Below are 26,110 nucleotides of genomic sequence, written 5' to 3'. Positions count from 1 at the left end.
AAGATGGAACACCTCGTCTTTCTACCTCCTCTCTTCTCACTGTCAAAGACCCCAAACTCCAAGTGAAGATTGGGTGACCGCCTTGCAGAGCATGTTCTGTCCACAGCATAATTCCATGCTACCAGTCACCTGTCATTTTAATTCTCCACCTCACCCTCATGGTAATGTCTCTGTCTTCAGCCTACTGTAGTTGTTCCAATGAAGCTTAATGTAAGCTCAAGAAACAGCACCTCATCTTTCGATGAGAAACTTTACAGTCTTCTGGACTGAACATTGAGTTCAACAATTTCAGACAGTAACCTCTGCCCCCATTTTGTTTCCTTTTCTTTGCATGTTTTGGTCTTATCCTTGTTTGTGCCTTTGGATAGCAACTGATCATATTTCTGCAATTCATATCTCCTCTGGGCCCGTCTTTTGTTTTGTTTCTTTTCTTGTCCCATTACCATTCCTTTTGGTCCTCCACAACTAACTGTTTTGGGGACAGATTAGAGTCCAGTCCCCACTCTATTACAGGTTTCCTTTTGGTTCTTTTTTCCCCCCATTTCACCTGCTTAAAACCTATTACATTTCTAAATTATCCCATTTGTGATCAAAGGTCTTCAACCTAAAATGTCAACTCTGTTTCTCTTTCCAAAGACACTACTAGCCCTGTTGAGTATTTCCAGCATTTTCTGTCTTTATTTCAGATTTCCAGCATCCATGGTATTTTGCTCTTTTATTCCTTTGATGTCCGGTTAGGCTTTATATTAAAAATGGAGGCCAGCACATTGGTGGAGATCAGCTCCCTGTTTCAAATGTAAACAAGCAAGAAAGCAATCTACATGCACTGTTGTCCAAAAATTGAATGCTCTTTAACTGTGAAGATGAGGGAGTCTAAGGAAAGCTGGGAACAGATCACAGTTAAAAGGAGAAATGTATTCACTTATGGGATTCACTTCATCCACTTGAGTTTGCTTCTCTTGAAGCAAAATATTTTCTCATCTGTTGGTATCCTATACTTTGAGGGTTGAGAGAGATGAAAATAGCCTAAATTCGCAGAATGCATCTTGCATAGCCAGTCCTTACCTGTCTGCCAACTTTTGATAGTGTCTGCATGCCATTAACTTTAAAAAGACAGGTTCCTAAGTGCTTCTGGTGCTTTCATTAAAAGTTAAATAAGGACTGTGGCTGGTTAGACTCCTCATTAGTTTCATTTTGCTTGGGCACAGTGTATGTCTTCCTTAAGATGATAGTTCAATTGGCAGTCTTATTTAGAACCGTAAAGAAATTCTGAAAAAAATGCCAATCTGTCATCCCACTGACTTTCTGTTTCTGAGACATAGGGACCAGTTAGACTTTTTGATTTGGTTCCTGGTCTGTATTGGACACCTGTATTCGCTATTAGTCCTTTGGATTATGGAAAGGCAAATCCCTTGGGGCTCTTGCTACTGAATGGTATACAGCAGCACCTGATTGAGTGAATGAGTTTTGGCATGCGATGAATAGCTTATTGTCAAAGCTCATTTATGAATAACAGTTAATTGATCAAGGTAGGCAATCTACAGCAATGCAATGGTAACCTTGTGAGGAAGGAGATGCCTTCTGGAGAAGCATAAAATTTGGGGGCACTGAGAAGATAATCAGCAGAGATTCTAAAAGTTTTCTCACTGAGCTTGCTGAACCTATTTCATTGTGTGAGATGTTTAGACGCAATTAATCAATCTAAATGTTTTTCTGCTTTATATTAGCACAGGAGTTGGTGTTTGTGTTACAAGTATCAGGTTTTTTTTTGATATTTTATCAGATAGCCTTACCTGTAAGCTGACCTTCCATAAAAACATCAGAACTGGGAGGAGGCATAGGTTATACAACTCCTCAAGCCTGCTCTACCATTCAGTAAGATCATAGCTAATCTGATGTTGGCGTCAACTTCACGTTCCTCCTGTTCCTCCAACCCTTGATTCCCCTATAGTTCAAAAAGCTGTCTATCTCAGCTTTGAATATATTCAGTGACTCAGCTCTGCAGCAGGCCTAATCAGGAGTTTGCCTGAACTACCCAGTATCTTGTTATAGGATGTAATGACTTGGCATAACAATGACACTGGCATGTTACTACAAGTTTACACTTCTCCACACTGTATCTATATACCTGAGACAAAATTGATTTACATTGTAGTCAGATGTGAATGAAAAGCTGTGTTATTTCAGTCATTAGGTAAAAGTACAGAGGAGCAGTTGTAACAAATCTCACTTTCCTTTAATTTAATTTCAGTCTCTCACAATAAATCTATGTCAATGCATGCCTTGCTGTTCCACTTTGAGGAATAATTGCCACTACCTTTGAATCCTCACATAATCAGACCAAGGTTTACTCGGCGTTTGATCATCTCCCAAAGTAAACTGGCCTTGCCCTCCCTACCTCTCAGTAAGGCTTACCCAGAACACGTGTTTTCAGCTCTATTATTGCCTCTCTTTACAGGAGATTGAGGGCTTGACTCCAACATCTTCCCTCTCTGGCGATGCCAGTCAAGCTGGATCCTGCTTCTGGGTTGAGGCCCCTGACAACTAACTCTTGTTTTCAAAATGAATAGGGCTGACCCAACATGTGAGGCTTGGATGATTCGCAGGGAAGAACTAATTATCAGAAGGCAAAGCCACATTCCACATTTTGTCTGATTTGGTTTGAATAAATGTCTAATTTATATAAATGATTTAAACATTGGAATCAAAAACACAATTTTAAGTTTGCGGACGACACCAAATTGTGGGGGGATAGACAACACGGAGGACAACTGCAACAAATTACAAGAAGATATTAAGAAAGTTGCAGAATGGGCCTATAATTAGCAAATGAATTTCAACATAGGTAGATGTGAGGTATTACATTTTGATTTTAAAAAAAGAGGCCACATATTACTTGAAAAAATAAGTTAGGTGGGGTAGGGGAGCAAAGAAATCTGAGCAAAAGGGCACAAATCACTATAAGTCACAACACAGGTCAATAGGGCTTGACAGAAGCAAAGAAGGGATTAGAGATTTATGCCAATTGCTGGATAAGGAAGGATGGGAGGCTCTTGTGGAGCATAAATGCCTGCATGGACCTGTGGATCAAATTACCTGTTTCTGTGCTGTATATTCAATGTAATTTCTCCTCCCACTCACACCCTCCTTCCCAGCTTCATGCTGGAGAGGAGACCTTTAAACCACTTGAGCTCCATTTAACTTTGAAGTAATGCATCAATATGAATCATACCCATGTACATACATACGAACATACAAATTAGGAGCATGAGTAGGCCACTCTGTCTTTCGAGCATGCTCTGCCATTCAATAAGATTATGGCTGATCTGATTGTAACCTCCACTCCACATTCCTGCCTACCCCCTATAACCTTTCACCTCCTTGTTTATCAAGAATCTGCCTTAAAAATATGCGAAGACTCTGCTTTCACTGCCTTTTGAGGAAGAGAGTTCCAAAGACTCTCAACCCTCAGAGAAAAAAATTCTCCTCATCTCTGTCTTAAATAAGTGACTCCTTGTTTTTAAACCATAACCCCTAGTTCTAGATTCTTCCACAAGAGGAAACAGGTTCTCCACATCCACTTTGTCAAGATCCCTCAGGACCTTAAAGGTTTCAATCAAGTCGCCTCTTACACTTCTAAATTCCAGTGGCTACAAGCCATACCATATCTTCTGCAGCTAAATGCTTAACACCCCCAAACATGACAACGGGTGATGTAAACATTTTTCCACAGACATTTTTAGGAATAAGTTAATATGCATCTCACATTCAAAACTACATTTTAATCTAATCCAATGACAGGAGAGAATCTTTTATCTTGCCAGTTTTCTTCCATTTTCTTCACAATAAATGCTAAGTATTGGCTCCATGAGCACATCCTCTTCCAAGTGACTATCCATCATTCGACTGTGGGACAGAAGCACCAGGCTGAAGCCAATCCATCTTAACTTAGCATCAACACATTGCTAAGTTTCCAGACAGGAGCAGAAGCCTTGGTTAGCATAATCTTCTCCCTAGCCCAGTGTGTGAAGACCAATTTTAACATCCCTATCACAGCCCCTGTTAAGATCAGTTAATCAATTCAGTTTCTTCTGTTTAGAGGGAGCAGCCTGTAAATTTGATGTTTTATGCTTCACTGAGAGTGCATGAAGAAATCATAGCAATGTTATTGGAACTGACAAAATAAAACTAAAGGTCTCAATGTTTGGCTGGATAGCTCCACATTTTGTGGAATTAGCCACTCGTGCAATTGGAATATGCTAGATGTTGTGAGGTGCAGGAAATGAGAGACAAAATCATGAGTTAGTTGATTCTTTTATTGGACTGAAAAGCAAGGATACAGCTTGGCTCAGCTGGTAAGGCAAGTGAGTACCTGAACTGTACACATCAGTAAGGTCTCAGCTTCCATCCATGGTTTATGCTGAGATTTAAACAGGGGTGGAAGTTTACACAATACAGTTGGCCCAGAACCCTTGGACTCAGGACGGGAACTTCATTGTCCATGATTTCCACTTCTGACCATTAATCACCAACACCTGCTGGAAGTGTACGTTCGTGGATATTTGATGAGGACAGGATTGGCCCTGGCTGAGGAGTCTTCCATGATCGAGTAATCGATGACCTGGTAGCATTCGCTGTCCAGTCAGTCGTTCTCTTATCTCCAACTATTTTTTCCTCCATTAACTTTTCTTTATTTTTTTTTGTTGATTCTGCTACAGTTGGTGCTCCTCTGAAGATAGGAAAAGTAATGGACCAAAAAATTGCACTACCTGAAATTTCTCATCCGTCTGGTACCCTAGTTCTCTTTCCCTGCTCCACCCCTTCTCCACCAAAGCCCATCTCCAGTATCCTAACTGTCCCTGTGAAGCCTATCTTGTTAATACCCTCACTCCCCTATTGTAGTATCAAGCCCTATTTTGACTGTTCTTGTCTCCACTGACCTCATGGTAGATTATTCCAAACATTTATCATTCTTCCAATAAATTTCTTGAGATTATCTGCTTTGAATTTAATATTTCAGGTAAATATCTGGGTATTATCACAATAGCTTTGTTGCAGATTGGAGCTCTTCACTTAGCAACAGTGATCATAACATGAAATGGGTAGGCACAACCCTGGAATCATTTACAAATCCTTTAGATGCTGTAATGTGAGGAAATCAAACATGCTTTGGGATTTTTTGGTTAATTTTCCACAAAGTATTCGGATAAGGGTTACATTTAAAGGTTGGTTTTTAAGAGCAAAGCATATTCACTTAAGTTTTCTTTTAAATTATTGCAACCACAGATGCTTAAAATGTTAATGTACTATGCAATGAAGTTACCAGGCCTTCAACAGTCATCTGACATAGACTTTCTCTCTCTGGTTGTGAACATGGGGATTAGTTAGATAGGGATGGAAAAGCACTTTTGATAGTTACATTTTTAAACTGGAAGCTGCTGGGGAAAATTTCCATCAGATTCAGAAGGCAGGGTAGATAAATATTACGTTGTGTTCACAGCCTGTCTGAAAACAGCATAACAATGTACATGGCCTCCTCTTGTGTTTCTAAGTCTACTATTGAAAAGATTGCAGGGACATGTGTGAAAGACAAATCCAATTGGGATCACAGAAGAATCTTATTGTTGTATCTTGGTTTATGCTATCATACTAGATATTGAGCAGGATGGCCACACAACAAACGCAGGATGCTCAGATTACTTACAAGATTGACCAGCAGCATTGTACTCCAAACGATATCTGAGGAAAGGCTCAAATTTGTGATGGGTTTAGATATTTTCTGGATGGCCATGCAGATAAGCCAAATAGCTTTCTTCAGTCATCTTAAGTATGTTCTTTTGGAAAAAATATTATGGGGGTGGAGTGATTTGATATAACTTATCATATGCAAAAAGACTTTCTATGGGGCTGAATTCTCTGCTGGCTTATGTCAGTTGGTGATGTCCATTTAAGTAGCTCTTACAGCTAATACGCAAGTGCAGTTTGAGAGTAGAAAATTTGTACATTTAAACATTTTTTTTATCAACTCCAGTATTGATTGTCTTGAGTTTATTTTTCATTGGGTAATCAAACACAAATGGCCATTGCTGAGCCTGTTACTTTTGTTAGATTAGATGGATCCGTATCATGTTAGTATCTCCGACACCAGCTTCACGTACAAGTTCCTTATGCCTTTATGGATGACTGAGTTTCTAGTTATCCTGTGTAATTTTGACTTGTTTCTTGCTCACTGGGCATCATGTTAGACTAATACAAAGGTTGAATGAGTTCATCTGTATAACAAGTGTATTACATTAAGTCATGAGGAATGTGGACTTGATGCTGGATGCCCCCAGGTTGGATTCTCAGCCTATACTGTTAGTCGATATCTCAACTGCAGTGGCAATGCATTGCTGCCACTGGGTTAGGGGTGTTTCAAAACTAGTCAGGATTTTGATCCAGATTGGTACCCAGTGACACCCTCTGGAAAGCATGGGCAGGATTTTCCCGTTGGCGAGTGGGGGGCGGGGCCCGCTTGCCGACACATAAAATGTCGTGTGGTGACGTCGGGCGAAACTCCTGACATCATCGCGCCCCATTTAAATTTCCAGGAAGGCGGGGGGCGCAGCAAAATCAGCTGTGCGTCCTCCGACCTGTCAATGGCCAATTGAGGCCATTGACAGAGTCATTTAACTAATTAATGGACCTGCCTGTCCAACCTTTAGGTTGGCGGGCAGGCCAGGAGCCCTGGTGGGAATTAGAAAAAGCATGAAACTTCATCCACAGGCAGGATGAGGTTTTATGTAGGTTTTTAAAAATGTTATTAAGGTTTTTTAAAAAATTATGGATGTCCCGACTCACGTGACAGTTTCACATGAAGGTACATGTCAGGGAATTTTTTTTCTCTCTATTTTTGATATTTTTTAATGTACAGCCGATCTCCCTGATGCAACACTTAGCCTCAGGGAGATGAATGCGCTCTTTCATGTGCATGCGCGAAAGAGCGCACTCTCAGGTTTAGTGATTCGGCCCCCTCCCCCAGCCCACACAGGGAGTGCATAGTGCTTCTGTGCAGACATCACGCTAGGCGGGCCTTAATTGCCCCGCCCACATAAAATGGTGCCACACCCCCGATTGGGGGTGCTGATCGGAGACGCGCCTGTGCGCGCCCACATTTCAATTTTGCCCCCAACAGGGGGAAAATCCTGCCCCATGTGTTTGTGTATGTCAGCAGAAGACAGGGTTGGGCATTGGAGGAATGTCCCACATGAATATCAATTGGGGGATACTTGCCTGGATTCATGGTTATGTGGATGAGGCACTGAAGGGAAGCCCATGGACCTATAACCCAGAAACAGTCAGCATCTTCAGAAGAAGAGGAGAGAAAAGAGAAGTGGAAATGAAACCCACAGATGGCAATGTATTTTCCAGATCATTAAATATTCAGGTATTATGGCTGCAAACTCATTTATTTAACACTGAGCTCTAGAGGCAGCACTTAAAATGTGTATAAAATAAAAATAGAATTACACGGGCTTAAAACACCTGACTTTCATCAGTAATTGAATTTGATCAAGCTTTTGGTCCTTAATAATTAACACACAAAACTTAAGCAACAGAAAGGGGTTTAACTGTAGGAGACAGTCTCCACCAGGAACACAACGCTAATATCTCTTCCAGATACTGACTGATGTGTATTTTCAGTATTTGTATTTTTTTTAAGCTTGAGTTATTTCTCTGTCACCATAGAAAGATTAAATTTAAGACTGGGTAATAAACTGAACAGAAGTAGTTTAAATAAAATAATATCCTACAGAGGTGTGAAGTTATTTTGCACCGGTAAATGATGTTTTGACGAAACATTAAGGCCCAAATCTTCCAGTCTTTGAATTGTCAGAGACCGGACATACGACTGCTGGACGTACAACTGAAGGTGCACGTTGGAATCCTATGGAAGCCCTGACATGCCAACCTCTCAGAATTGCCCAGGAAATATCAACTTTCTATGGGAAATTCCCCTGCTCCCCAGGACGTTCCGCTAATGCCTCCAACTCTAAACTGGAGTTTGACACGGATCCATCTAATCTAACAAAAGTAACAGGCTCAGCAATGGCCATTTGTGTTTGATTACCCAATGAAAAATAAACTCAAGACAATTAGTACTAGAGTCAATAAAAAATGCTTAAATGTATAAATTTTCTACTCTCAAACTGCACTTGCGTATTAGCTGTAAGAGCTATTTAAATGAACATCACCCACAGACATAAGGCAGCAGGGAATTCAGCCCCATAGAAAGTCTTTTTGCATATAAGTTATATCAAATCACTCCACCCTCATTTCCACAGTATTTACTTGGGTAGTTACTTAGGACATGTTAGACAGATCAAAATTTAGTCTAACCCCTGGGTAACTACACAACCACATGCCCCCATCCCCACCCCACCCCCGATGATCATTGCTGCTGCTTGGTAGATCCAGCCGAAGAATACTGGTGAAAATATCTGTAATCCTTTTCAAAGCAATATTAAATGGCACTCCCCATGGCCTAATGGATTAGAAGGTCCCTGTTTAATTACTCAATCTATGCTGAACTAGGGGAGCAGTAGGGAGGCAGCATTTACCCCATGACCTAGCTGAACAGTTGAAAAAATAAACTGGGGCTCTGATTTTTGTTTTCTTCCTACCTGTCTCCCAAATGATATCCAGTGTTCACAGTTGGAAGTACAAGGTGGATGAATGTTAGGCGATGATAGACTGGACCAATAATACCCCACTGTCAAATAACCTGCTGACATATATTGTGAGTTCATAGTTGATGAATGACTATGGGTGAGGTAGCAGAGAGCTGCAAACCATAGGTTTCAACTCCTTGAGTTGAGTTGAAGGGAAGAAAAGTCGAATTACAGTTTAATATATTGAAGTACCATCAGTTTGGTAACACATTATCAGTAACAGAGACCATAGAAAGCTGTTGCAGTAAGGGAACTGCGATGAGGGACATTTCCATCTTTGTTAATTTTAACAAAAAGGCTCTTGGTGTTTGTGTTTCTTATGTCTGTTGTGCTTTCTCTCCCTTCATCTGTCTAAACTGATTTGTGAATTTTTCACATTGACACTGGGCACCTGAAATTGGAGAGTGTTTTATTTCCCGGTATTAACATCCCTTTTCTTTCATTTTCTGTCTCTCACTGTTCCATCAACCAGCAGTAACATGATTCTGCTTAGAAAAAAATTAATTTATATCATGCAATAAGAAGGCAAAAGTTAGAAAATTTAGGTTTGTTCTTTAAATGAGGTGTAATCTGACTATGTTTTATAAGAATGGACATATTTTGCAAAATATTAATGATGCTTAACTGTACCTACTGGTTTGAATCAAAGCCCTGGTAAAAAATGAATAGGTTTTCAGTGCAGTATTTTAAATACTGTCCACGTTAATAACACTCCCATATTTATCCCTAGGACCAGTGACCAATGCCTTTCTGACAGTTGCCTCGGCTAACATGTTCAACCCTGACAGCAGGCCCAGTGTAAGTCTCCCAAAATTTAGCAGACATGTACAGAGCTCTGAAATCACAGACAACGAAGAGGGTGGTACCATAACTCTACGTCTTCAGCACAACAAGAAGGTAAGATTTTACTCCATAATGTCTTTCGAAGTTTCATTAGTTGCTGCAAAAGTCTTTCTCAACCTCTCTTGACCACACCATCCTCTTCCAATGCCTCTCCTCTGTTGTCTAGCTGGGTGTGACTGCAGTCACCTGGTTGCATTCTTATCTATCCAGTGATAGCGAGAGAATCACCTGCAATGACTTCTCTTCCCGCTCCCACACCATCATCTCTGGTGTCCCCCAAGGATCTAATCTCAACACTTTCCTATTTCCCACCTACATTCTGCCCCTTGGCAACATTATCCAAAAACACATCTGGTTCCATATCAATACAGCTGACACCAACACTGCCTCTCTTGGCCACTCCACTGTCTCTAAATTCTCTAGCTGCTTGTCTGACATATAGTAGTGGGTGAGCAGAAATTTCCTCCAATTAAATAGTAGGGAGACCGAAGACCATGATCTCCTTTCCCATCCCTAGCAACTGTCTGAGACTGAAACAGACTGCTCAAAACCTTGATATTGTATTTAACCTTGAGATGAGCTTCCAACCATATTTCCAAACCATCACCAAGACTGCCTACTTCCACAGCCGTAGCATTGTCCAATTCTGTCCCTGCCTCAGCTCATCTGCTGTTGACACCCCATCCTTGCCTTTGCTACCTCTAGACTTGATCATCCCAATGCACTCATGGCCAGCCACCTATCTTCCACCCTCCATAAACTTGACATTATCCAAAAATTTGCATCTGCATCCCAACTTGCTCCTAGTCCAGTTCATCCCTCAATTCTGTACTCTCTGCCCAACATTGATTCAAATTAAGCAACACTTCGATATTTAAACTCTTCATCCTTGTTTTTAAATCCTTCCATAGCCTCGTCCTTCCCTATCTCTGTAACCTCCTCCAGCCTTAAAACCCTCAGATATCAGTGCTCCTCCAAGGCATCCCTGATTTTCATTATTCCACCACTGATGCCTGTGCTTTCAGCTACCAAGGCCCTAAGCTCTGAAATTCCCTCCATAAACTTCTCCACCTCTCTTTCCTCCTTTAAAATGCCCCTTAAAACCTATCTCTGACAATACTTTGGTGATCTGTCCTAATATCTCCTTATGTGTCAACTTTTGTTTGATAAACCTTCTGTGAAGCGTTTTAGGACATTTTACTTTGTTAAAGCCTCGATATCAATATACATTGTTGATGTTGTTTCAGACACTCATGAGGAATACTGCATGATATTTACTGACTGTTGCATTACACCCCAGGCACTGCACTTTTCTTCTTTTAATTGTTTTGCTTTTCTAACAGAGAAAGTCACTTGATGTTAGGTAGACCTGCTGCAGCCTAAAACTTACAAGCATTTTCTAATCTAATCTAACAATAATTATACTGCAGCCTTAGTGGCATATCTTCAATTCAGCGGAATAACATTTCTGAAACATATAGGCCAGAATTTTGACATTGGTGTGCGGAGACGGGCCTGACACACCGATGCGTAAAGTGACGCGCGGTGACGTTGGGCGTACGTTCCGACGCCACCCTACGTCATTCAGATCTTTCGTTCGGTGGGTGCACACTGGAGGTGGCTGCGTGTCCACCGAACTGTCAAAGGCCTGTTAAGGCCATTAAAAAACCAATTAAAGTAATTATCAACACTGCCCAAGCGGCCTTCGTGTTTTTCAGGAAACCTCATCCACAGGCGGGATGAGGTTTCCTGAAGGTTTTATGAAATAAATAAATAATTTTTGCACAATTCATAAACATGTCCCAGCTCATCTGACACTGTCACATGAGGGGACATGTGTAAATAATTTTTGTTTTCTTATTCAAAAATTTCAGTCTGTACTTAACTTCACTGAGGCAACTCCATGCGCAGTGCAAAAGAACACAGGCCCCGACTCTCCCTCTTCCCCCCCGCCCGCACAGGTAGCACTGAGCGCTACTGGCTGTGCATCACACTGGGCAGGCCTTAATTGGCCTGCCCACGTAAAATGGCAGTGATCGGCTCCATGCCTGCTCCAGACCGGCCCACCCGACGTGGGGAAAATTCTCCCCATAAAGTAATGTAAGTAGTTCGTCTCGGATATATGTGTTATATAGAGAGAGTGAAAGAAGTACTTTGAAAACACAGGCACTGGCGCAGGCAAGCTAGCCTATATTGGTGCCAGTTTCCAGCCTGGATAAATGAGGAGGGTTAGCAGCAGGAAGGACATCCAGCTGTAAAACCACCCACCAAATCCAAAAAACAGTGATGGCTGATATGAAGGGTCATTAACCTGTATTATAGTGACCCCATGTAATGCAAAAAAGGTGAAAGGGAAAGGAAGAAAAGTGCTTTGAATAACCATGAGAATATTTGAGCTGATAAAGTTTTCAGAATTTTAAAATCACGTGAGAGCAAAACTAGAACTCAATAATGTTATGATGATTCAGCTTCAACCCTTAATATTAATTACAATGTCTCAAGTTGTTGTGCATTTCTAGTCCACCTTGCCCCGAATTAGACTGTGATATGATAAACTTAACCCTCCTTGACCTCCTCAACATTGCAATGGCTTTCAACTTGGTTGATCACACCATATTCTCTTCTGCCACCTGTGCCATGATCCAGCTCCATGGAGCTACTGTTGAATTCTCAGTGCATATTCAGCGATAATTTCTCACACCCTCACGTTCTCACTGCTGGAATTCCTCAAGGATGTGTCATTGGTCACCACTCCCTCTTTCCATCGCTTGGTGGCGTCATCTATAGGCTTGTGGTTAGCTGTCATTTGTATCGAATCAAGAGAATGGTTGCAGTGCAGAAGTGATGCACAGCTATATCTCTTTACCAGTTCCCTTGGCTGTCTCTGTGGTATCAGACTTTTTAATAGCTATCAATATGTGAATGAGCCAGAACCACCTCCATTGAGCATTGTGGTGCATAGCAATACTCTTCAAATCCTTACCACTGATTCTTTCCCAAAGCTGCAGCACCAACTCCTTCCCTTTTTCCCAGACTGCTTGCTTGCTTAAACTGAACCATATTGCACATACTTGAAGTTCTCTCCAACTTTGTGATAAGCTTCAAAGTCGAAATCCTCTCCATCATCAAAACCACTTGCTTCCACCTTCACAGTGTTGACCATTTGTGCCCTACCGAAGTGCACTGCCCTCTCCCCAAAATCCCTTTATGGCATTGTCACCTTCAGACTCAACTTCCCCAGTGCCCTCTTTGCCAACCTCCAATTAATTCAAAATTCCACAGCCAGCATCCTGTCCCACTCACCCTTCGTCCTTGCCCTTGGTGACTTACATTGGCTCACTGGACCCCAGCATTTGGATTTAAAATCTCTTTCCTCGGCCATGCTCCAAAAACAAGCAAACAGAAAGACAGAGCTTAAGAAAAGTATTAAAATACACAATGTTTCAAATTGAAAGGGGTGCCGAACTTACTGCTTAAATGTTTTACACTGTTGCAGGGCTTGGACCATTCTTGTCCATGTCTCTAATACACAGGTTTTCAGAATGTCATTAAATGTGCTAGGCACCACCTCAAGATGCTGATTCTGCATTAATTCTCCAGCAAACAGCCACTGTTTAATGTGTTGCCAACTCCCAGAATAACACAGTTGGAAAATGAGCTATATTTGTCCTCTTAGAGCAACAATGGCTGTTTGATGGAAATGCTGCAGTGACTTACATTTTTAAATATTTACCATTAGAATCTTGTTTGAGATTTTTTTTGTCAACTTGTTTAAACAATGTTAGGCTTCCAGAATATATTTCTGCTTAATCAGGTTGACTAAATTATTTGCTGCTTTACTTTCTCTGAGACATTTATTATGGCTGCAAAATTGGATCTTAAACGAAAGAAAAATATTTTTGATTAATAAAAGTAAAAGCTTTGGTTTAGACTCAAATTTAATTCAGCTTTTTCTTGCTGACTCAGCTTCTGTGTTTATGAAGCACGTTATGTTTCAGAAAAAAAGAGTGAAGCTTAAGTGCCTCGTGGTTAAGCAATGCCTCAAATTTAAAATTCTTGTCCTTGCGTTCAAACGCTTCATGGCCTTGTCCGTTCCATCCCTACAACCTCCTCCAACCCTAGAGCCATTGAAAATCTTTGTGCTCCTATAACTCTGGCCCATTGCACATTCTAGATTTTCATCGCTCTACTATTGGCGCTAAGTTCTGGAATTCCTTCCCTAAGCCTTTCTACCTCTCTACTTTTCTCAACTTCCTTAAGTTGCACTTAAAAGCTATCTCTTGACTAATGTAGCTAGGTGTCAAATTTTCTTTGATAATTGTTCCTGTGAATTGGCTTGAAAAGATTTTACTACATTAATGGCTCCATATATATGCAAGTTGTTATATTATTAATAATTTTACTTGGATGACTGATGTCCTTAATGCAGTGCATCACCATGGTTGGGAAAAAGTAGGTGAGGTAAATCAGAGAGTTGTGGTTCCTAGCCGCCAAACTTGTTTTTTAAAAGCTTGCAAATTTAGGAGGAAAGGAAGAAGGGCGAAGATAAGAAGTTCCACTGTTGTGATCTAAGTTAAAAAGGACTTGGAGTAGTATTATTTTCTGACATTAATTCTATTTGTATCCTCTTTACAGCAGACACTTTGATAATATGGGGATTAATCTCTAATCTTCACCACTTCCAAAGAAGAACTCTTGTAAATTCAAATATTTAACTGACCCAGATCATCAGCATGCTGATTTTACATTTCCTTACATCACAAAACTACTTCATTGACTGTGAAGTGCTCTGGGATGCCTTTATGTTGTTAAAGGTATTATGTAAATAGCTGCAAATGTTTTTTCTGGGTTAAGGAGACAGTGTGTATGTTTGCATCAAGGCCAGGATTCTAATTGCGTTCCATGAGTCTATGGCACCACATGGTTGTTTTAGTAAGCTGTCATTTTACCCTTGGGACACAGCAGCACAATGTTGGCATTGACCATATTTGGCAAAGAAAATGTTGCTGTTGACTCCCCAGTTCCTTAGTGGATCTGGGAAAACTTGGAACCATATAAACCAGCAAACTCACAGCTTCCATGCCCACATGATTTCAACTGGGGAAGCAATAGGAATGATACAAATGGTGTCCGCATCTTAACGATGGAGCAGGAAAATCAGCCAGAGGTCCAGCTCCTGATCATTAGTGATCAACTGGGGAAGATGTGCATGTAGGCATTGGATGAGGGCAGTAATGGACTTCTTTGCAATGCGGTCTACAGTCATATATTCTGCCAACAATGACTGTCTAGGCTCACACATAAAAGTAGCCACTAGGACAAGGTTCCAATGGCAGGGAGCCTGTCCATATGGCACAGTAACCCAGAAGCAAATGACCCAGATTTTACATTCAGCGGTCAAGTGACTATGCTCAGTGCCGACTTTGAAGAAAGAAACCCACAAAGATCTAACGAACTTTGTGGCATGGGTTTTACCTTTCCCGATGTTAATTTAATTCTGATGCCAAACACAGGGGATTTCCATGTGTCCAGCAACAATGATGCCATCAAGCTGGTTATGCAACCAGTCGTATTGAAGAATTTCCACAGACAGCAATACAGGAAGTAATGAACAGATTTATTTCTCACTTTTTATAAAGTGTACAGAAAGCAAAATAATGATTGGGACATACAACGTGGGATTATATCATTAACACTGATATATCATATACATATTTTAAAATCCATGGAATTTTAATCATAATTGAGAAATTTGACAATCCACAAATGTGCAGTTTGGTTTTCAGGGCCAGAGAGGCTGTTCATCAACTACTATCATTTAGCACACCCAGTTAAAAGCCCAGTTATATCTCATTCAACAATGCTCAACATTTTCAGAGGCTTTCACAGCCAGATTATAGTGTGAAAAGTGGAAGCTCACATCAATTTAGATCATTTCTGAGATCGCTATCCGCAAAATCTTCAAGAGCGCACCCTGTAGAGGAGTGGAGAATCACTCGCAGCAACTGCTGGATGCTGTGTTTAACTGCACATGTGTGGAGGTGAGAAGTTGCTATCATTTTCACAGGGTAATGAGTCAAGTGCTGACAGTTTCACCATTATTATAACTGCAAAATCTGGACCAGTCACTAGGAGGGGATATAAAATAAAAGCATGCCTTGACCAGACAATTAATCTGAGCAGGCCTTAAAAGATTAAAATCCTGCACTGGTACATTTTTCAACATTGACCTGGAGAGCATTCCTGAAGTGTTTCACAGTTTAATTTGCGTTCTATGAATATTCAGTTGATCAGAAATCCAATATCAGAACTGTTCTATATCACGGGTCATAAACTACCACTCATCAGACAGGTAACATAAAAACATTGCTACATGGTACATAGCAATCTGCAGGTAAGTAAGTTATTTGTCTTTCTGCTTCACCATTATCTGTGCATATTTGGTGGAAGCATTTCCAGGGGTATTTATGGTAATCATCCCAGCACCCTAATGGAAGTCAGGAGGACGGCCAATAAACAAACAAAGACAATGTACTTATTGCTCAGGGCCCTTTACTGCCCCAGTTTTGAGGTGGATATACTTTTCTGGAGTGCAGGAGGGTTTGGGCTGCGATAAGTTTTGAACCCATTTTTCATAATTTGTTAAGCTTGTGATGATGTTTGCAACTCTCCCCCTCTCACCCTAAACCAATTCCTTGCCTCATCACAACTGGTATCATTCCTGTGCTTTGAAAAAAATCTCCTTTTAATTTTATCTGCTGCTCTAAATCATTAACCCACAGGAACTGGCCCTAGTTTCAAAGTGGGCTCTGTGAGCTCAGAAAGTGAGCATCAGCAGGCAATGCATTTCTGAATGGCATCACAATCAAACCTGGTCTATTTCTTATCTAGCCAGTGTATAGGCATTTTCCAACAGGGCTCGTAATTAGGAGCAGGAGCCTAGCCTTATGTTTTGTTCCCCTCTGTTATCTCGAGTTTCTCCTCAAGAGAAATTAATACTTTTTCTTAAATATGATAATTGGCTGCCTGCCTCCGTTCAGTGGGCAGCCGACCCAGGTTCTGTTCTGATGTGGCTCCCCACTATTTTGAATTTATATAGCACTTTATTTGACACTGCACAGTGCTTTACAGCCAAGTAATTACTTTTGAAATTCTGTTCAGTTGACAAACAGTTTGCCTCAGCAAGGTCCCACAAACAGTCCTTGAGATATCTGTTTTTGGTAATGTTAGTTGAGGGGTCCATGTTGGCCAGGGCATGAGAACACTCTGCTCCTCTTTGAATAATACCATGTTTCTGTATTTTTCACCTGAACAAGCAAATATAGGTTTAATTTCTCACCCATAAGATGGCATCTTTAATGATGCAACATTCCATCATTGCTGTATTAAAGTGTCAGCCTCGATTACATGCTGAGGTATTGCAGTTCTGACTTGCAGGGGAGAATGACTGCAAAGCTGATGCATAAAAATGAATTTGACAATAACATGCTTCCAGCTGGGAGCTGCACTTTAGGAGTGTATGTTGGTCAACTGGGGCTACATATATTTATATCAGATTCTCCAACTTATGCTACCTTCCCTTCTGGCCAGGGAAGTTCATAGAATTAACCTTATATTGCCCTCATTGAGATGAGGAATGGTAATGCAGCGGAATGAGGCACCTAATCTCATGATCATATTCCATATCATTATTAGATCAAGTGTTACACAATAAACTGTCCTGTATTCTGCCCCAAAGGATGCCTCAGTTCCAACCATGCAACAGCGCAATATCTATCTATTTCTCCCCCAAACCAAAAGTGCAAAATGCAAATAGTTCTTGGGTTTGAATATGATTCCCTGTTGACTATAGGTAGTAAACTGGTGACTAAGAAAGAAGAAATACGTATAACATTAGAGCATTATTTTCAATAGAGTGGAAGGTAATTTCAGTGGGGCCTTAAATCAATCAAATATAAATTGGAATTGCCCAAGTAGGTCAGAGTCCAAATTGGCCCACTTTGTCTGGGAAGTCAGATGAAGCAGTACAAATCTTAACTTGATAAGAGTACTGACCCAGAAAAAATACAAGAATTGCAGGTCCAATGTCCAAGAATCAGGTATATAATTTTAAACGAGTAACTTCAAAGAAAATAGAGAGCAGCTTGGACAAATCAATTGGAAATTTATTCAACATTTCAGTACGAGGACAAATGGGACACCTTTAAAGGTGTCAACATATGTGACCCTAAATGGATTAACAAATTAATCAAAAGCAAAATAGGAAGGAAATGGAAAAACATACGGACTCGAAATGTTAACTTTCTCTCCACAGATGCTGTCAGACCTGCTGAGTTTTTCCGGCAATTTTTGTTTTTGTTTCAGATTTCCAGCATCTGCAGTATTTTGCTTTTACTTCTACAAAACCTTCTTGGAGAAAGGTTTGGAGGTTCACTGGGAAAATAGGAAGATTTATAAACAAGCTGAAAGGGTGGTCAGAGGGCCAGAGAGATATAGCTACAGAGGAAAAACATAACAGGAAGACATTCTCTCTGAAGGAGCAGTTAGGGAAGAGGAGAGAGCCACGAAACAAAATTCAGATGAAGCTGAAACTAAGGATGAGAACAATATAGAATGAGTGATTAATCCCTCCAAATGTTCATTAGGAAAGACACTTATAAGCTAAGTACATTTAACGACTTCAGTAAAAATTAAATGGAATTCTCAAAATAAATAAATTCATAGAGGTTTGCAGCACAGGAGGATAGAGTTTGACCAATCATGTTTGTGTCAATTATGTGCTAGAGAAATCCACAACTAATTCCCATTGCCTTCTGTCCCCCCAAAGACTTATATTTACCTTGCCCCTAATGTTTATCCAATTTCCTTTTAAATAATGCAGTGGGCTCTGCTTCAACCATTCTGTGTTAGAAAGCATTCCATGCTTGAACAATCTTAAGTAAAAACGTTTCTCCTAACATCATTCTCTGTGACTATTTCAAATTGATTCCCCTTGCCAGTGGCTTTCCAACAAGAGGAAATGGTCTATTCCCTATTCACTCTCAAAACTTTTCATAAGATTATTAAATCTTCTCTTGGCCTTCTCTGCTCAATTGGAAATAGTCCCAGTCTCTCCTTATAATTATAGTTTCCCATTCTTGGCATCATTCTGCTGAATTTACACTGCACATTCTCTGTGGCTTTAATGTCCTTTCTTTAATCGGACACCAAAACTTTATATACAGTACTCTAATTGTTGCCCAGCCTTTGTCTTGTACAATAAGGGAATATTGTTGTCGTTGTACTGTATGCTTATACTTATAAGTTTCAAAACGCTGTTTGCCTTTTTTAAAATCACTTTCTGCCTGCATTTTCCCCTTCAAGGGCCAGGATTTTCCTTGCTCACTGGCGTCAGGCGTGTTCAGCAGCGTGAGCGGACAATATGGCAAGAAGGCCAAAAATCGGTTTCACATCGTGAAACCAGTTTGCAATCGTTCGCTCATCCTGTTGATGGCAGGTTACGTTCCCTGCCACCAGACGTCGGGAATTGCGTGGTAATACAGCAGCATATCATTATAAGGCTAGCCCGCCAGACTCATTACCCCCGCTGGATCGTCCGCCCATGTCAGTGGGAAAACACGCCTTGGCAGAACACGTCTGGACAACTGTGATGTGCAGAAGCCAGGACTTACCCCCAGGCCTTGCTCACATCGCGGACATCTGAGGAGCAGGCGATGCTGGAGCCCGACAGCAACAGCACACTGGAGGAATGTCCATGGCATGCTGGCTGGATTCTCATGGACATGGCTGTGCTGCGAAGCAGCTCACAAAATTTGGAGTCTAGGATTGACTGGGAGAGGAAGAGGTGATGGGGTGGGGTGAGGTTGGGAGGGGGGGAAATGAAGGTGTCGGGGGAGGTGAGGTTGAGATGGGAGGAATTGAAGGTGTCGGTGGGAATGAGGTTGGGAGGGGGAATGAAGGTGTCTCGGGTGGGTGAGGTTAGAAGGGGGGGAATGAAGGTGTCAGGGTGAGGTTGGGAAGGGGGGAATTGAAGGTGTCAGGGATGAGGTTGGGAGGAGGAATGAAGGTGTCGGGGGGGAGAGATTGGGAGGGGGGAGGGAGTAACGGGGAGAAGGTGGCAATTGGGGAGGTAGGTATAAGAGGGATGGAAGGTGTAAGGGAAGGAGTTCAGAAGTGGGAAGGAGTCCAGGGGGAGGAAGAAGTGCGGAAAGGGGAAGGAGTCCGGGGGCGGAAGGAGTGCAGAGAGGGGAGGGAGTAAGGGCGGTGGAAGAAGTACGGGTGGAGGAAGGAACCGGGAAGGGGGAAAGAGTAAAGCTGGAGGAAGAAGTGAGGATATCTGAGGGAGTCAGGAAGGGGAAAGAAGTCGGGGGGCGGGGGAAAGACTAAGGGTATCAGAAGAAGGAAGGGGGTAGGGACTAATCCGCGGGGGTGGTGAAGGCGTTCCAGGGGGTAAGAGGTCCGGAGGGGGGAAGGGGTTCCGAGGGGGGAAGGTGATGTCCAGGTGAACGTGCAAGGGACGAGTCTGAAGGGTCCATGATTTCCTCCTTGGGAGCGAACTGAAAGTGGGCATGTAATGAGGGAATGGTGAGAGTGACCGAGGGCAGAGTGAGGTGTTAGAGTGGGTGGGTGAGGGTTCAACAGTAGCGGTAGAAGGGACAGCGAGAATGATTGGTGGGGACTCAGAGGCAGACACGGACCCTGGGGGTGGGAAAGAGGAGGTTGGGCAGATGAATGCTGATGGTGGGATTTTCGGGAAGGTAGGGAACAACGTGCACATTCACCTGCACGTCCTTGAAGGAATAGGTTTGTGGCTGGGAGGTTTAGGAGGGGAAGTGGAAGGTGATGCCATGGAGGAAAGGAAATGGGTGACTGGGGGAGGGGAAAAGATGAGGGGAGCGCACGAAAAACCAAATCCAGACCATGCTGTCCAAATTGAAAGTGAAATGACAGTCATGGTGGGCGAGATCAGGTACTGCATGGGAGTGTGATCATTGGGTGGTTGGAGATGCAGGTCAGCTCAGAGAGACAACTGAAAATGAACCCCAGCAGGCAGCATTCAAAATACTCGGGGCATTGAGGGAAGTATGATATGCGAAGGATCCACTGCATGGAAGAGTGCTTGCACGAGGCTCCGAAAGGCCCTGCCATACGCACACTTCTCCCTCCAGAATCACTCGTTGGCCAGCTGCTCCCTCTGCGATGAAGTTGAGGGGCTCACAGGCAAAGGGGAGTCAGAGGGAGAGGACAACCTCTGAGATTCCTGAGTGGATGACCCAGGGGTGTCCAGCTGCCACTCCTCCTCCCTTTGAGTCCCCGGGGGCCTTGGGCTGACTCCTTAAGGGAAAGGAGCACCTGGAGGGACGTGGAGGTGCCCCATTTCCCTCTCTCAGTGCCACTGCAGGAACTCACCCATGGCTCTGTGATGGAGTGCGGGCCTACACACATCTCTGCATTCTGTTGGACCACAGTCTCCATGGCATCCGCCATCCTCCCCATGGAGACCTCCATGCACGCATGTGTGGGCACCGCTTCATCAGTGAGCAGGCTCATGTGCCACTCCGCTGAGGGCCTCCAACAGCTCTGCGTGATGTTCCCACGCCTTCTGCTGACTCTCCAAGATGAGTTGGAAGGCCAAATCTAGAGGCTCGTCACCTGACTCAGTCCTCTCGGACTGTGGTGCAGGATCCTTATGAAGGTGTTCACTGCCAACCTCACTGTCACCACAGGCACGGTCCATGTCCTCACCAGTCAGTGCAATGGCACACTCTTCAAAGAGAGTGAGGGGCCTAATGTGGGCCACTCCATTTCTGGTCTGGGACCTCTCCCTGCTGATGTGAGCAGGCTTCTCCTTCATGAAAACAGATGGAGAGAGTGTGAGCAGGACATATGGCACTGCTTGGAATGTTTGTCTGGTGAGTGGAGCCATGGACAGGATGAAGATGTGAGCTCGAGAGGGTATGAGCCTGATGGAGATATGATGGTGTGTATGAGAGTTAGTGGCGTTGTCCCTTGAGCTGTGAGATCCCTGTGGATGTGTGATGTGTTTCTGAGTGTGTGTTGAAAGTGATGAGAAGAGTGACTTACCCTGCAGACGGATGAGACCATTCATCCTGTAGCGGCACTAGGTGGCTGTCCTCTTTTGCAGGGCATTGGCGCTGACCACCGTTGGCACTGCCTCCCAAGCCGGGTTAATGAGGTTGCTGCCCATCCTGTGGACAGAGTGAGGGTAGAGGACCTCATGGCGAGCCTCCAATCTTTTGGGTTCAAAAGGTGCATGAGGGACGTGTCATTGAAGCTGGGGGCTGCAGTCTTTTTGTCTTTCAGGACCATGTCTTCTTTGCAGCAGCGGTGGGCTGGAAACACTGAGAGGCGTGCGTGTGGCTGGACTTTAAATATAGCGCCCAGCGTGTTGCATGATGAAGTGGCGAGGTGATGGCGTGGCGGGCAAATGAAAGCGTGCATTTTGGAAATGGCGTATTTCCCGGGAATTCATAATTACTGTGGCGGGTTTGGGACGAAACAGTGTGAAAAGCTGCCATTGCAGCCAGAGGGTGAAACGTTTTACCCACCCGCTGCTGCACTTAGTGCAAATCTGGGATGATTCTGTCCAAGGTGTTATATTGTTATCGTCAAGAGAGAGACCATTAACTTTTAAAAATAAATTCAAACTCCCAGTTGTCAACTGAGCAAATTATGCCACAAGAATTCACAGTTTAAACAAAAATTTTACTGTATAAGAATTAAGCAAAGCGAGTACTACCAACTTAACACTATATTTCCTATAGCCTTATTCTTTAAGGCCGAAAATCTCATCAGGACACTCCCTGTTCTATTTTATTTTCCTTATACACGACAGGATCTTGAAGGTTCCTTCACTTCTCCTGGAACCAAACTAAGGTGTGTCACAGTTCTCCTCAATGTTCCTGCTATTCTCAGAAGTATGAGGTTTCTTGGGACCTTCCCATAACATCCAGCTAAGCAACCCTCTAATTCTTTAAGCATCTCACAATTGTGGAGACTGCAGCTCAAGCATGGGCCTCACTGCACTCTTGCTTAGTGACTCCAACTGAGAAATACCCCTGATTTCTGATCGCACTTTTGCTTCGAGTCTACAGCTGTTTCTTCAAGTTTCCCACTGAGTCAGCCAAAATTATGGTGGAAAAAATACGTGTAAATTCTGCCCTGAAATGTTTATCTAATACAATATGCCATACCTTCATCTGCATGATAATTTATTTTTACATTCTTGAGTGGTCCCATTCTTTATTATTCTTTTATTTTTTATGATTCCTTTTATTCATCCATTAGCCTGTTTTGAATTTCCTTTATAGACTCCTAATCTTCTTTTCACCTACTTACTGCTCTTTTCCCATCATGGTATCTTTAATATTGTTTCTGCTTTTATCATATGCTTCCCTTTTAAGGTTCAGTACAAATTTAATGTATTTACATAAACACCTATTATTCCTGGGGATTTATCGTAGGGTCTTGAGAGAAATAAGGGGAGAGATCTATGAGGCACTAATAATTGTATACTGGAATCACTGGAGAAGTCCCAGTAGGTTAGAAACAGACTGATGATGAAGCAGATGCAATAAAGTACAGATCCATTAGTCTTCTTTAGAGTATAAAATAATGTAATTGTTAACTAAAATAATAACCAAACAAAAAGCTGTGAACATGAGTTCAGAAGGAAAAATATGCCCTGACCAACCTCCTTGCTTTTTGGTGAAATTGCATTTCAAGTGAAATGTTTAAATCCCTGCAAATGTGGCTACATTTCCGAGAAAAGTTCTACAAAAAGGAGTTTTAGTTAGCCTCAAAATAGTGGGACTCACTGTATACCTTGGGAGTGGATACTGAATAGGTTGAATGTTAGAAAATAGCTGGTTTTAGAGGAGTTGTGTCTCGGGAAAGATGCTAAGAGGAGGCACCTGATCACTCAGTGTAGGGATACCTACTGTTTCTAATTTACATGAATGACTTGGAGTCAGAAACTCAATGTAGCTCAGGAACTACCAAATGAGCAGGACATGGAATTTAACATGGACAAAGATAAAGTGCTCCATGTAGGAGGAAAAAAGTGCATGGATTTAAATTCAACCTATCCAATCACTACAGCATAACAACCATTAAAAGCAGAATGCTGAGCTATATATAGCCACAACAATAGGGTGAAAGTCAAGAAAAGCTATAATTAAACTGGTCAGACTACATCTTGAGCAATGTTCTGTTCTCGCCAAGACGCACAGAAATTTAAGCATGGGAGACAGTTTAGGGAAAAACCATGAAGCTGATTACTATTGCTAGAGGATTGCCTCATGTGTCAAGACATTGCTCAGTGTAGTACTAAACCATATGATCAGTAGGATCCATTTTCAATTCTTGGTCTATTTTGAGTTAACTTATCTCAGCCAGGATAGTCCGAATGCATTATAATGCCCTCCATGCCACTGGACTAGAAGTTAAAATGGCAACCAGGATGCTCCATGATTGTTATCGAGTGACCGCTGGAAACTGTGCTGCAAACAGGATAAGACTCGGCTATGGAGCATTCATCCTTGAGTAGGCTATCTACAAAAACTATTTAGGCTTACCTGTTGAGTATGGCCACTTAGTTGGACTGTAAGGACTGGAACGGGATTGGGGGTCGGTGCCCTCTGTGAACCTCATATCCCAGCACAAGCTGGCGCCTTCAGGAGGAGAAGGGAGAAAAGTGGGGGGAAGAAATTAAAGGATTGCTTACTGAGAGAGAGTTAACATTTGCTGTCAATATTGAATGGATCCGAAGCTCTTAGAAGGTTGTTTCAAAATTAAAAGTAATAAATACTGGAGTCAATTAACATTCAATGCAGTTTCATAAAATTTCATTCCTGTGAGATTAATTAAGTCAAATTCATGTTTATACGTTCCCTCTGTAATCGGATTGTTTCCCAGTCCCCATTTCTCTCGTTGCATGATAGGTAGCCTGTATAATGATTGTATGAAAGTCTGGTCAGAAACTTTTGTTATGAGGTTTATAAGATTATTATATTTTGGGTGAATGAAAGGGGGTCAAGTGACATGTTCTGCAGACGGCCCTGACAGTAAGCCTGGGTAGTTTGATTATTAGAAATCAAACATAAGCTTAGATTGTTTTACTGGGAGAAGGGGGAAGGTATTTATGCATGGAGACACTGACAGCAGGTTCTGAGTTTACCATGAGTAGACCCTGAGTCTCCCAAAGCTGTAGAAAGTTGTTGGTATCGGGCAAACAGTTGTGCTTTAGACTATCTATTTACTTCTAAAAATAAAAGGGAGTTGAGATCAACAGTAGTTAATCAGCATTTCTAGCAATGGGGAAGAGAGTAGAGGAAGCCGTTTTTGAGATCACAGAATAACGCAGACAGACAGCAGAAGTTCTGTTTGGCCAGCAGAGAGAAATGGCTGCTTGACTTTGTGAGCTAGCATAGCCAGATGTGGGAGGGAGACGGTCTCTAGTAGAAGAGATGGGACCTGCAGCCTTCTAATGCTACTAATGATTCTGGGAGATTTGTTTTGGCATTGCCATGGCAAAGAAGAATCATATGAGCAGGATTACTGCTGGTGGTGGATTTAAGAAACTCTTCGAAAACTGAGGAAAGTGCCTGGAGATGGTCACTCGAATTTACTACTTGGTGAAGTGAGAATACGGGAAGCCATTGGAAGCTAGAAGCAGCTGTGGACTATTTGCTTAAAGAACTAATTCTGCGGAATGTGCGATGGGTGATACTTGGGGAATGTCACTTTCTGTAGTTATGGTATAAGTTGCCTACAAAAAGAAAATAGTGTTTAGCCAATAGTTTTTTTTAGTCATTTGTTACAATAAAAGTTTTAAAATTTCAGGTCATTCTTTCAGCTAATAACTGAAAGTTTGAACCTTTTTGAAGATTATTGGTCACTTCGGGGACACTACTTTTCTCTGTCCCAACCTGTCACGAACTTCCTCTTTTTTCTGTTTTTATCAATATTACTATGGTCATTGTTTCCTTGAGCTTACTCCTCTTGCTTTTCTTAAACTCCAAATATGGCAGTCTCTTTCCTCCTCCTGTGTTGAAATCAAAATTCATTGTGTCATCTCTGATTAATTTATTCATCCTTTCCCAAAAAGTTCTCAACTCTGAAACTCCAAAGTATATTTCCCTGGGCGGTCACTTTTACAAGGGTACAGTGCCCCTGGTACTGACTTGCTAGAGTAGTCTCTTGGGTGCCGATTCTTGCTAGAGTATAGTTCCATAGGATGCAGTATAACCATAGTGATCACAGTGAGATTCAATCTAAACAGAAATTTGTCAATCCATCTAGAGGAGCTCATCGCTCACCCAATCGACTTCAAGATGTAACTTTATTTTAAATGTTAGAGATTGTTTGCTGTTTGGAAACAATAACACCATGACACCCAATATCATTCAGCAGAATGACCATGTTTGACTATAATTTATAGCCTGTTCAGTGATCTGGGCCTTTCCTGCTGCATATAATGCATCATGCAACAGCTCCCTGGATTAATTCTTCTCACAATTGGAGTGTAAATCACT

The 26,110-nt window shown here is 42.1% G+C and overlaps 1 protein-coding gene across 1 annotated transcript in view; it reads left to right on the top strand.

Moving 5' to 3' along the window:
* wdr18 (WD repeat domain 18) overlaps window positions 1-26,110 on the top strand; it is a 208,749-nt gene that overhangs the window by 177,101 nt on the left and 5,538 nt on the right. The window contains exon 8 of the mRNA XM_078555761.1: window positions 9,442-9,608. Coding sequence (XP_078411887.1) covers window positions 9,442-9,608 — 167 coding nt within the window. The remainder of the gene's footprint in view (window positions 1-9,441; window positions 9,609-26,110) is intronic.

Source organism: Cetorhinus maximus, chromosome 13, assembly GCF_964194155.1.
Source record: "Cetorhinus maximus chromosome 13, sCetMax3.hap1.1, whole genome shotgun sequence".
NCBI classification, from domain to species: Eukaryota; Metazoa; Chordata; class Chondrichthyes; order Lamniformes; family Cetorhinidae; genus Cetorhinus; species Cetorhinus maximus.
Note: the sequence above shows the minus strand (reverse complement) of the source record. Positions and strands in the feature narration are given on the sequence as shown.